At 43.2% G+C, this 12,347-nt stretch overlaps 1 protein-coding gene and 1 long non-coding RNA gene across 3 annotated transcripts in view; one reads left to right on the forward strand and one right to left on the reverse strand.

The window, feature by feature from the left end:
• C1QL4 (complement C1q like 4) overlaps nucleotides 1-3,099 on the reverse strand; it is a 41,927-nt gene extending 38,828 nt beyond the window's left edge. The window contains exon 1 of one of the 2 annotated variants that reach the window (XR_001313377.2): nucleotides 2,248-2,945. Coding sequence is in view for 1 of the 2 variants with exons in the window: in XM_014063514.2 (XP_013918989.1) it covers nucleotides 2,248-2,811 (564 nt within the window). In the remaining variant the exon portion in view is untranslated. Of the gene's footprint in view, nucleotides 1-2,247 lie in introns of both variants that reach the window. The other variant, XM_014063514.2, reaches the window with a different exon arrangement.
• LOC106546606 (uncharacterized) overlaps nucleotides 1-12,347 on the forward strand; it is a 50,534-nt gene that overhangs the window by 7,206 nt on the left and 30,981 nt on the right. The window contains exon 2 of the long non-coding RNA XR_001313378.2: nucleotides 4,882-5,035. This is a non-coding gene — a long non-coding RNA (uncharacterized LOC106546606). The remainder of the gene's footprint in view (nucleotides 1-4,881; nucleotides 5,036-12,347) is intronic.

The following is a 12,347-nucleotide window of genomic DNA, read 5'->3' on the forward strand; positions in this document are numbered from 1 at the left end:
TGGCTAAAAATATTCCAGCCCCTACTTTTCTTTTCAGATTCATAACCCTATGGTGTAGCAATATTTTAGGTTCAATCTCAACAATTTATTCTGATAATTGTCAGATTTTATATCACCATTGTCTCAAGCTGGGAATGAAATTATTAGTAAGTTTTATTGTTGAAATATATTAATACTGATTTTTTATACAACTGGGTGTACATATAAATGTATATGCTATTGACCTGGAAAGTATGCAAATAATAATTATATAAACTTACTAATCTTTACATACCTGTATGGATTGCTACCAAAACCTGAGGTAAATCTAGATTGTGCAACATAGTTCAATACACACAAATTATTTTATTTTTCTCTGCAATTCAGCACAACTATTTCTTAACTATTTGCATACACCATATACAATATATATGTATGATAATTCTTAGCATTTAAATTTTATTTGTTTTGAAGTATTTAGTACAATGCTGACTGATAGTTTTTCTTCAATAATTAAACAATGGAATAGTGAAGAATACATATTACACACTGTGCTAAAGTGAATAGCTTTTTCATGTAGGTGAAGACCTCTTAACGTTCTTTTTTTAAACATGAAGATGAATGGAGGCAATTTGTATAAATGATTAATTCATATGCATGCTACATTATATATGTATAATTTGTCAAACGTACATTTGGTGACTACAGGCACAACTGTTTTAAGAAATACCTCATTCTTGTGTGCAGGGCATATCTAATAACCATTTTATTAAAATAAACTTAATTCTTCTGTAATGGAACAAAACAATTATCTTACCAATTTAATTGTTTAACGAACTGCTTTCTAAAATCCATTCATTTTTTTTTTTGAAAAACAAATATCTGTTTCCTCTCCTTTCAGTTGTACACTGTATTCATTAATGAGAGATACCTATTTTGGGATAATGCTCATCAGTGTGTGGCCCTAACAGCTGGTTGCATCGTTATGCAAAGTTTTGATTTCAGATTTACTACTGTATCAGGAAGCAGAAGGTGTTTCTTTAATTATGGCATGGTGAGCTGAAGTTTCACTGTAGATTAACATAGACAACATTTCAAAAAGAAAATAGACCCCCTTTCCAAGCTATCTAGAGATGTGTAAACAGAACAAACACAGTATAAATTGTGAATCTTTTTTCAGCTGCTTTAGATCCAAATGGTCTGAGAATCACAGCATATTTTTTTTTTCTCAATAGCATATTGCCCTACATTTTGCTTTATTTTGAAGTATATAATTCTTTAAAAAGAAACAAAAGAGCCATTCAGGATGGCGAAAAGGAGAGAAAAGTTGAATTCAAGGGTAATTTCCAATTCAAGAATTTTTAGTCAATTGACAGTAACACTGAATTACAAATTTAGAAATTTTCTTAATGGGAGAACCTATGTTAAGTGATAAATACCAGAAATATGTTTTATTTGTTAAGCCATATTCTTCTTCTTTTTCCTATGAAAATTTGTAAGAAGAGAACTAATGACCATTTATAGAGACAAGCTTATTTTAAACACTGTATATAGCATGTCTTGTGATTCTTGTAGAGCTTTTAACATTGTTTTATTTTAGATCACTCATTACAAATGTGTAAAAATGAATGAGAAATGAATAAGCAATTACAATTTTAACCAAAGTTAGAGGAATTAATCCCTTCTTCTAACTCTTTGTGAGAGTCCTTATGACTAATAAAATCATTCGTTTGAGCTCCAAACTTCTACAGCACAATACTACATACATACGTAGCACAATCCTGAGCGGTGAGACAGATTGCGCTCCAAGTAATTATTTGTGAAGTTTCTGCACTTAAAGCACATTCAGGTTTAGACTAAGTTTTTAGAACAGGTGCAAGGTGTTTATGATTAAGAAATAAGGCAAAGGTGAATGTTAGCTTAGGAGGAGTTAGGGTTTAAAAGAGGAGGAGCTAGTAATGGTCACTGTGGTTAATTGTTGGAGTGGGAGGGGTCCTAAATGTGAACAGGTAGAATGAAGAACAGGTAGTTATAAGAGGCTACACCAATCAGTAAAATAAGACTGGGGAGTAGAGGGAATTAATTGAGAAGAGGCAGAGGCAACAGAAAAGAAACACAGAGTTGTATACAAAAAAAGAGAGAAAGGTAAAACAGGAGAAGATGACCGTGGAAAGGAAAGACTTTGAGGATAAGAGAGAGAGAGAGAGAGAGAGAGAGAGAGAGAGAGAGAGAGAGAGAGAGAGAGAGAGAGAGAGAGCATTGCTTTACCTGCCCGTTCTTCATCAGATCTGCCCACATGCTGGTACCATCACCACCACGCATGAGCACATGGTAGGTGAAGAAGTAGATGCCAGGGAGAGGGCAGGTAAACTTGCCACTTGATGGTTCATAGTAGTTTCCCACATTAGTCACCACATCATCAAAACGAAGGATCTCATACCCTTCGTGTGGTTTTCGCAATCCTGCGTAAAAGGCAATTTTAGGGCTGTAGAAAGATGGGATGTAACCTCCAGGACCCGGACCTGGTGGGCCCGGGGGACCTGGTCTCCCCGGCTCTCCAGCTGGACCTCGGGGCCCAGGTGGCCCTGGAGGTCCTGGCGGCCCACGGATTCCAGATTTGGCCTTTCTCCCCGGGTCTCCTTTCCCTCCAGACACATAAGGTGGCGGCGAGATGAGAGCCAGTTCTTGGCTTGCCTCCGCTGAAGCTGCCCCGTGGGTCTGGGGAGTGTACGGATCACAGACCATGCGACAGCTGCCCAACATCTCATAGTGGGAGGTAGTTTTGGAGCTGTGCACCAGCAAAGGGATGGCCACCAAGAGTACCAGCACCATGGCCACCCCGATGGCGGCCCCAATGACCCTTTTTTTGCGGCTCAGCCTGGAGGCGGCCAGGGTTAAAAAATCGTCTTCGCTTTTGGAGGTAATGATGGAAGTTTCTCTGGAGTCAAAAACCACGCGGATGGAGGTGTCTCCTGAAGGGTCCCTGGAGTAATGCTCTCCTCCGATGTCCTGTCCTTGGCAACAGAGCGCTGGTTTCCTGACAAGGCAAACTCCGTCCCAAGTTGTGCAGCTCTGCTCCTTGGTCTGCCTTTCCTCCACTAGAGAACTGCTCTCTTTCGCAGGAATCACTTTGTCTCGCTCCTACTTGCCGGAGAGCAGCAGCAACAGCAGCAGCAGCAGCAGCAGCAGCAGCAGCAGATGTGTTAGGGGGTGGAGGGATGGAAAGAGAAAGAATGTGTGTGCCAGTGTGTGTGTCTGTGTGTCTGTGTGTTAGAGAGCGCGGATATGTAAGACTATGCCTTCCTTTCTCTTCTCCAGTGGAGAACTCAGCTGGTGGCCACGGAGCAGCTCCAGGCTTCTTGTGCCATATCATATGGCCATCAACAGAGAGCCAGAGGGAGAGAGCAGGATTTCCTAACAAACAGGTCATCCAGCACCCCTCCCTACCACATGCAAGAAGACTCTTTCCATAAACTCAAAAGGAGAAGATCAGACTGAGCTGCCCAAGATGCAAAAAGTGGCTTTAAGCCAACCAGAGCGACCTCTGGTGCTTCACAGAGGAGGCTTAGTGGCTCAGCTGTGGAGACAGGTCTGCCTGAAGCCTGGAAGGGTCTCCTGCCATCCATGGCAGCTGGGCTTTCTGCTTGCTTTCCCTGAGCCTGGGGCAGGTGCTCAGGCAGAGGGGAGCAGGAGGCCTCTGTCCTCTGACGGTAGCAATCCAGTTGGGCAAGCATCCCCCCTGTCCCGTCTTGGAAGGAAGAAGGACTCTTAAGGGATGATGAAGTCTCTCTTCCTGGCTGGCTTGGCCATTTGCATCGCTGAGGGAGGGAGAGCTCCTGTAGTTAGTACCCCCTCTCCTCCATCTCTCCTGGACTCAGCTCCCTCTGTCTACATCCCAGCCAACCCCCAGCCCCGCTGGCATCCAGAGTCATGTTTAAGGATGTGTTTTATATGCTGGGGTTGTATCGTTTCCCCCCCCTGCAATTAAGTGCTCTACCTTTGTGCCTCCTTTGCCTCTCTCAATGGAGATTGATTAACAGCTGACAGATCCAGCAGGAATCTCCTAGAGGGGCTGCAAGCCATCCCATTCATTAATTAATCAATTATTCCCCCCTCCCCAAACACCCAACTCTCTCTCTCTCTCTCTCTCTCTCTCTCTTACACACACACACACAAGCACACTGCACAAAGAGAGGTGCCTTAACGCTCTGATTCAGTTTGCTGAGATGCTATACAAAGCGGAGTGGGAGGAGGCAGACTTAAAACTTCAGAGGCAGCAGCTACACATCGAGACGGCTGAGGAAATGGAACAGAACACATGCATGAGAATGAGTACATTCCCCATGTACTCAGGTTTTTTGCCCCTGCTGACATGGAGACCATTCATAAACATGCATGGGGAAAAAAAAGATCCAGGCGTAAATAGGGGTACACGTTTGAAAGAAATAATATAGGATCTGTTAGGTAGGCAAATAATATACAGTGATCTTTGTGTGTGTGTGTCTATGTGTGTGTGTGTGTGTGTGTGTTTACTGAAGTTTGCATTTGGTTTATAGAAGTGTGTGATGGATGAATATCCAGGAATATGTGCATGATAAATATATTTTAACTGGCAGAGGAGCAACTTTACCTGTATGTACATTATAGTACACACCTGGAAAATGTTCAGAGGCAGGTTGAATTGTTTGATTGATTGTTATGAAACAAATTTGGATCAGAGAAAGGCGATATTTTATTAAAAGCAGGTACTACGAAAAAGGCCAATCCATTTCACCTTTCACTATATGGAGTCCTTCTGCCAGTGTGCTGTTATGCTTTTATTATCCACTGCGCATTTTCTCTTTATTATAAGCATTAAGAACATTGTATGCCCATTGCCTTGTCTTTTCTCTGTCCCTTCAGATTCGAATCCACAGGCATACCAATGCAAGGCTTGGTTTTTGTTACATGTCGTGGAGGCAGAATTCATCAAGTGAACAGAAAAACAAAAACAAAAAAGCAAAACAGACTTTTCCGCACGAGATCTGTGTGTTCAGGAGTCATCAGAAGCATGCAGGTATATGTGACCGGCATTAGATCTGTCCAATTAGAAAGAACTCTTCGTTGCATTTATTTCTAAATCCATTGCTACACTAATATATGTAGTTCTAGAGGAATACTTACTTTTGTATACACGCATTCATGAATGCACTTATATTGGAATGTGCAGAAATATATTTGTCTAATGATCAAAAAAATGTGCAAATATACTAAACACATACCACACACACACACACACACACTGTTGTTGCTTTTATAAACTGCTTAGAATCCCCTGAAGCAGTCTAGTAGTTTCATAATCATTCAATCAATCAATCTCCCTGATGGTAACACATATATTTTACACACACACACACACACAGACAGACAGACAGACAGACAGACAGACAGACAGACAGACACAGCCTTCCTCAATTCATTGGCATCTTCCTTCTATTGTATCACAACAGCATATCAGCGACAGCATAACCCAAAACAATAGTACATTGAGTAAAACCAAAATATTTATATTATATAGACAGGCAGAATAGTTCAGCCTTTCCTACAGAGGGAGTCCTTGTTTAGCGACTGCCTCAGACAGTGAATGTTTGCTCTGTGTGTGTGTGTGTGTGTGTGTGTGTGTGTGTAAAATATATATGTTACCATCAAGGAGATTGATTGATTCATTGACACTCATACACATGTAGATATTACACACACAGATATTATATATTGCTATAAGCTTAATTAGGTAAACAGAATGAGTTTTAAATGGAAATGTTGCAGTTCCTTTTCTAGAAGAGACACTTTATGACCTTTCTTGTTATGTTAGTAACAGGCTTGTTAAGTGGATCTGGCTTCCCCACTGACCTTCCTTGTCAGTAAGTCATAAAGGTGATCACATGATCCCCCAGGACACGGCAATAGTCATAAATGCATGCCAGCGGCCAAGCTTTTGATCCCCTGACCATAATAACGGTTTTTAGTGTGAAAAAATGGTCACAAGTCATTTTTCCCCCCTGCTGTTGTAACTTCAAATGGTCACTAAATGAAAGGTGGAAGGCGAGGACTGTGTTCCCTCTGGAGGGTTCCTTCTTTGGAACAATTCAACTGCCTCCCCATCTGCCATCACCCCAAGGCAGGGATGACTTCCATTTTCATAGCTGCTAGGAAACCTGCAAAGATTGTCTCTTGTGGAAAGTCCTTGGAAACAGATAAGGTAAAGGTAAAAGTTCACCTCACACATATGTGCTAGTCATTCCCGACTCTAATGGGGTGGTGTTCATCTCTGTTTCAAAGCCGAAGAGCCAGTGCTGTCCAAAGACGTATCTGTAGTCATGTGGCCGGCATGACTAGATGCCGAAGGGGCACGGAACGCTGTTACCTTCCCACCAAAGGTGGTCCCTATTTTTCTACTTGCATTTTTACATGCTTTCAAACTGCTAGGTTGGCAGAAGCTGGGACAAGTAACGGGAGCTCACTCCGTTATGTGGTGCTAGGGATTCGAACATCCAAACTGCTGACCTTTTTGATTGACAAGCTCAGCGTCTTAGCCACTGAGCTACCATGTCCTTTGGAACCAGATATTTAATGACTAATAATATAATATAAATATTTTGATTTTTTACTCGATGTACAGTACTATTGCTTTGGGTTATGCTCTCTTACTTTTATAAACTTGCTTAGAATCCCCTGAAGCAGACTAGTAGTTTCATAATTCAATCAATCACTCAATAACCCCACCCCCCCGATGGTAACACATATATTTTCTTTCCACAGGAAGAACTCTACTGGAAACTTTTTCTGGGTCGTCTAGGGCAGGGGTCTCCAACCTTGGCAAATTTAAGACTTATGGACTTCAACTCAGCTTTTCTGGCTGAGGAATTCTGGGAGTTGAAGTCCACAAGCCTTAAAGTCGCCAAGGTTGGAGACCCCTGTTCTATGGGAATGTTGATGAAGAAGTGGAACTGTGTGGCTAGCAAATCCCAAAGATAGGTGGTGCAAATGTTTTCCCCCTCTCCCCCCAAACCTGGGGTCTTCCAAGCAGGTTTAACAGAGGCTTCCATCAGCCCCACCCAAAGTAGCTCTTGGATGTGTTAGGTTGAATCCAACACATCTGAAAACTGTCAGCCTGGGAAAGATTGCCTTATACTGAGTACATACAGGTACCCTTTGTTTAACAGCCACAATTGGGACTGGCAACTCGGTTGTTAAGCAAAACAGTCATTAAGCAAAACAATCTTGCTTCAGCTTTCCTTTGCTTTGCCGACCTGCAAAGGTCGGCAAATGTCACTGGTTGCAAAGTTACATTTTCATCACTGTCGTAACTGCAAACATTCATTGTCTGAGGCAGTTGTTAAACAAGGACGCCCTCTGTAAAGTAGGAATGACTGAACTATTCTGCCTGTCTCAGTTCTGTCTGGGAGACTGATGTCATCCTTGCACAGATTATATTAGTTGTTTGGGCTGGGGGAACTCACTTCTATGTATTTGTGTGTGCGGGCATAAATATGTGTTTTAATATGCAGCATTTAAATCTTTACACTTAGCACCTTGTTGCTGCTGCCTTGGGTTGTACACCATACAGTGTAAGCTAAGCAGATGCTAACCTCATTTTAGAACAGGGGTTGGCAACCTTAAACACTCAAAGAGCAACAAAGATCCTAACCGGAAGCCCCCCATTCAATTCTGGAGCCGACCGGAAGTCCAGTTTCTCCACCATAGAGTCTTCTCCTAGCACGGCGTCCTTTTTCCTATACCTGTCCTAACTGAAAGCCCTATCAATTGTGGAGCTGACTGGAAAACCTGCCCCTTGTCATAGTGTCTCCTCCTGGCACGCCCTGCCCCCCCCAACTGGAAGCTCTTCTCAAAATTGTGGTGCTGACTGGCGACAGGGAGCCACAGCAGAAGGATGAAAGAGCCACATGTGGCTCTGGAGCCGTGGGTTGCTGACCCATCTTAGAATTTCTGCTCACTTGCATTCTCATACACTTTCTGCATTCATTCCTATCCTCCCTCTCCCTTATTTAATATCTCATGTTTCTCTCCACACAACTTTTAACATTGATTTGTTCCCTGGCATGTGACAAAACGGAGCTGTATCAGAGGACTCCTTTGCGGTGTTTTCACCCAGAAGGCAACAACGCAGAGACTCCAATATATCTCAATCGCAACATGCCTCTGCCCCTAGCAGCTGTCATTCACTCACCCATCTCTCCCCAAACAGAAGAAGCCGACTGATTTATGAGTTGCTCTTTTACCATCTTTCTTGAATTTTTTAGCGTCTTTGCTGAATACCGCTTCTTTATGCAAAATTTAGCTTTTGCCCTCAGAATTCCCAGGAGGCTAGATTTCCTTCAGGAGGGATTAGAGTCTGCATTTTTCTAGGCAATTAAAAGGGAAGAAGGGGGAAAAAGACTTGAAAAACACAAGGTTTTATTGTTGTGCATCATGGGCGGGGCCAGGTGACAGAGAGATAATTTCTCTGTGTTCATGAAAGCAGTTGCCCACTTGATTTTTTCCCCTGAAATGAGGGGTGGTCCTGCATCTCACATCTCCTCCCCCTGCTCTTTCTAGGCTGGGCCACCATTGTTGTTCTAGTTTCTGTCTGTATAGGAAAGAAAAGTGTTTTTTTTTTCTCCCGTCACTAAGGGCTTTGCCAGTATTAGCCAGTGTATGCCAAGCATGCACACTTGCATCCTGTTGTTATTCTCTATTTTACTCTCTGCTGTCCTTGTGAAATCCTACTTTGTCTCAAATTGTGTATAGGTAAACCATGCACATGGTTGAGCAGCGTTTAATTTCTTACATCTCTGCAGCCTGTGATTCCATTTTTGTGCTTCCTGTAAGAATGAAACTTTTTTTTCTGGGGAAGGTTTGGGTCAGTGGTGAAATTAACTTTTTTTACTACTGGTTCTGTGGGCGTGGCTTGGTGGGCGTGGCAGGGGAAGGATACTGCAAAATCTGCATTCCCACCCTACTCTGGGGCCAGACAGAGGTGGTATTTGGCAGTTCTCCGAACTACTCAAAATTTCCACTACCGGTTCTCCAGGACCTGTCAGAAACTGCTGGATTTCACCCCTGGTTTGGGTGAATTATTTTGTGCAATTGCTTACTTATTGTACAATGTATGAACATTTGTCTTTCTTTCACCTAATCATTGTTTGCTTCATCTCTCTGTGGGGTGTGTGTGTGTGTGTGTGTGTGTGTGTGTGTGTGTGTGTGTTGGCATCTCCTTCCTGTGCTTTACATATGAGATTTTGTTACGCCTCAACTGATCATCCTTTGTTTGTTTTTGCCTGCCGTTGGTTTGCTGTGTGGTTACCACACTGATTCTTTACATGATTTGGGGCGTCGGGCAGTTCCCACTCGGAGACCCTGCGCTTCATGTTTCTGCTACTGACCCACTTGCAGCAGAACCCACTTCCTCCCGTTTCTGCAAGAGTACATGTAATTTATTAGTAAGTATCATTTTAAAACCTGCAGTTCTGGACATAGTCTTTTCAAAGGGCAATAATCAATCAACTTAGGATATTAGATGGATTTATGGAGGCTTTATATACTAGGATCAATGCGATTCTTAAAAGGAAAAACAAAACAAAAAAAACCCCAGCCGGCAATGTTTGCACAGCAAATTACGCTTGCCTCCCGCCTTTATCCTCAGCGCAATGGTTGAGCAGAATATATTTGAGGGGATTGTCATAGGATCGATGCTCTGATCTTCAGCTCCACCTTGGCTAAAGACAATTGCTTTCCCCTCCTCCCCTCTACTCGGTTTGCTTGATAGGGGGGGAGGGGCAGAAGGAGGCTCTACCCAGCCAGCCAGTCAAGCTGTTTCCCTTGTAGCCCAGAGGCCACTAGGAAGGCTGTATTGGAAGTCTTCTGCAGGCTGATCCTAATGAGCAGCACAAGTGAATTAATTAGAAGGAAGCCGAACAGTGGGGAGAGGAGAGGCCTCTGGAAGTGGAACCCCTGCTAATTAGCAGGACGCCTGGGTGGGGGCATCCAGGCGATGTGGCAGATAGCCAGAGACCTCAAGGAAAAGGCTCAAGTTAGCTCAAGCGCCAAGGGAATCTCTGATCAGAGAGTGGGGTGGGTTGGCTTTCCTTAGAACTGCTTTTGTTTCATGCAACAGAAAGACCAGGATATTATGTAGGTTGTGCTTGCCAGCATCTTTCTGTATGTGTCCAAGACTTGGAATGTGCCTTTATGTGCAGCAGATCCACCGATCAATTTGGTGGACTGCAACGCAAAAGAGATCCAGTGTGATTAAAGTAGCAGATCATGGACCAAGACTGTGAAAGAGCAAGTCCAAGTCCATTCTCAACCATATAAGCCCCAGTCCCTGCCTTTCAGCCAAAGATACCTACCTCACAGGGATGTTGTTGTGAGAATCAAATGCAAAACGAACGTCCTGTGCGAGTCACCTTGATTTCCTGGAGAAGAGGTTGGGTACAGCATGAAATAGCTAAGCTAAGCAACAGGCAGGATTATTGCCCACAATACTGTCTGCAACAAATTGCAATCTAGATAGGCGGTGTACAGGGATCAGTGTGTAGGGAGACAGTTGTGCAATAAGATGCAGCTTGCATGGATTACAGTTCTGTATGGCCACTAATATATTCATCTTTCTCTCTTGGGTTTCCTAACCCATAACGATTGCATAGGTGGCTGTACGTTTGCAATGTTCAAGTTTGAATTTCTGCAAGCTGGCTGGGGAATTTTGGGAGTTGAAGTCCTCCAGGCTTAAAGTTGCCAAGGTTGGAGACCCCTGATCAGGGGGTGGGATAGAAAAATGTTAGCAAATGGTTCTCGAGCCTCTGGGAGGGTGAAAACGGCCTCCCACGGGCTGCGGAGGCCCTCCAGCGGTCGGAAACAGTCCCATTTCCAGACTTCCAGAACTTCCAGGAAGCCCATTTTTTGCCCTCCCTGGGCTTTGGAGGCTTTCTTTGAGCCTCCGGGGGGTGGGGGGTGAAAACGTCCTCCCACAGGCTCTGGAGGCCCTCTGGAGGTCGGAAACAGGCCCATTTCCATACTTCCAGGAGGCCTGTTTTTCGCCCTCCCAGAGCCTCAGCAAGGGCCCTGCACTTACCTGGCATGATGAACAGGTAAATGGAGATTCCTGAGTGAGGCAGAGTGGGGTGGGCAGGCCAGTCCTTGCAACTACTGGTTCAGTGAACCCGTTGTAAAATTAACATTCGATTCACCTGAACCAGTCCAAATCGGCTGAATCCCACCACTGCCCCTGATCTAGATCATGTTATCCCAACGATGTTTTTCCAAAAGGCAACTGGACTTCCTTGGTTTTTTTTCCTTGAAAAAGCTTCACTTCTCAACCAAGAAGCTTCTTTAGCTCTAACTGAATGGTGGGGAATCAAAGGATTTATATTCCTTCAAAGAATACCCAAAGAATATCAATCCTTCCATTCCTCACCATTCTGTTAGAATTGAAGAAACTTCTTGGGTGAGAAGTGAAATGTTTTCAAGGAAAAAAACCCTAAGAAAGTCCAACTGCCTTTTGGAAAAGCATCTTTGCGATCAAAGATCCTAAATGGTTAAATCCTAAGCTTATGTCTTTTTATTTGTCTTACTGAATTATTCTTAAAAAAACAATGGGGACCCACAGTATCTAAGACTTTGCATGAGAAGCAGAACTATTGATACATAATCTGATATTAATGACCTTTTATACTTCACGTACACAAAGAAATGTACAAATAGAACCTCTCCTCTAGAAAATATTCTTGAGATTGTATTCATGAATGCCATGAAGGCAGTAAGAGAGAGAGGGAAACATCTGGGGTGGGGTGGGGTAGAGTGGAGTGGAATGACGTCTGTCCAGCAAGATCAATGAAATCAATTTTATCCTGCATCTGGAGTGGGGCTTGATCTCTATTTAATAAAGATATAGATTGAAAAGAAGAAATATCCTTGGTTTTATTAGAATGAAATGAACTATTAGTTAGGAGGGACTTGGAACAGAAGGAAGGGACTATAACAAATACAAATGAAGGCATGTTTCAGGATCATACATGTCTCAGGATTATGTGGAAGGATCCAATCTGGATTGGTCACTGAGACTGTAGAGTCTTTGAGTTTTCAGATTCATGCTGGAGACCATCCTCAGGGAACTTCTCTCAAATGGAATGTGTGCTTTGGGCTATTCTATGTGTAGTATTTATATGGTGCCTGGTTTTGTGTGTCTTTCATTTGTTGATTGGGGTGTTGATGGGCAGCTATGAAGTGATTGGCTGTTTTTGTTTTTTGCTGCCGAGTCCTCGGCTCCTAAATACCTAATAAGCCAGTGGTAAACAACACTCCTATTGGATGACAAGGGGCCTGTTTCTCAG

Source organism: Thamnophis sirtalis, unplaced genomic scaffold, assembly GCF_051295495.1.
Source record: "Thamnophis sirtalis isolate CommonGarterSnake01/CBP01778 unplaced genomic scaffold, rThaSir2_p1.2 scaffold_3, whole genome shotgun sequence".
NCBI lineage: Eukaryota > Metazoa > Chordata > Lepidosauria > Squamata > Natricidae > Thamnophis > Thamnophis sirtalis.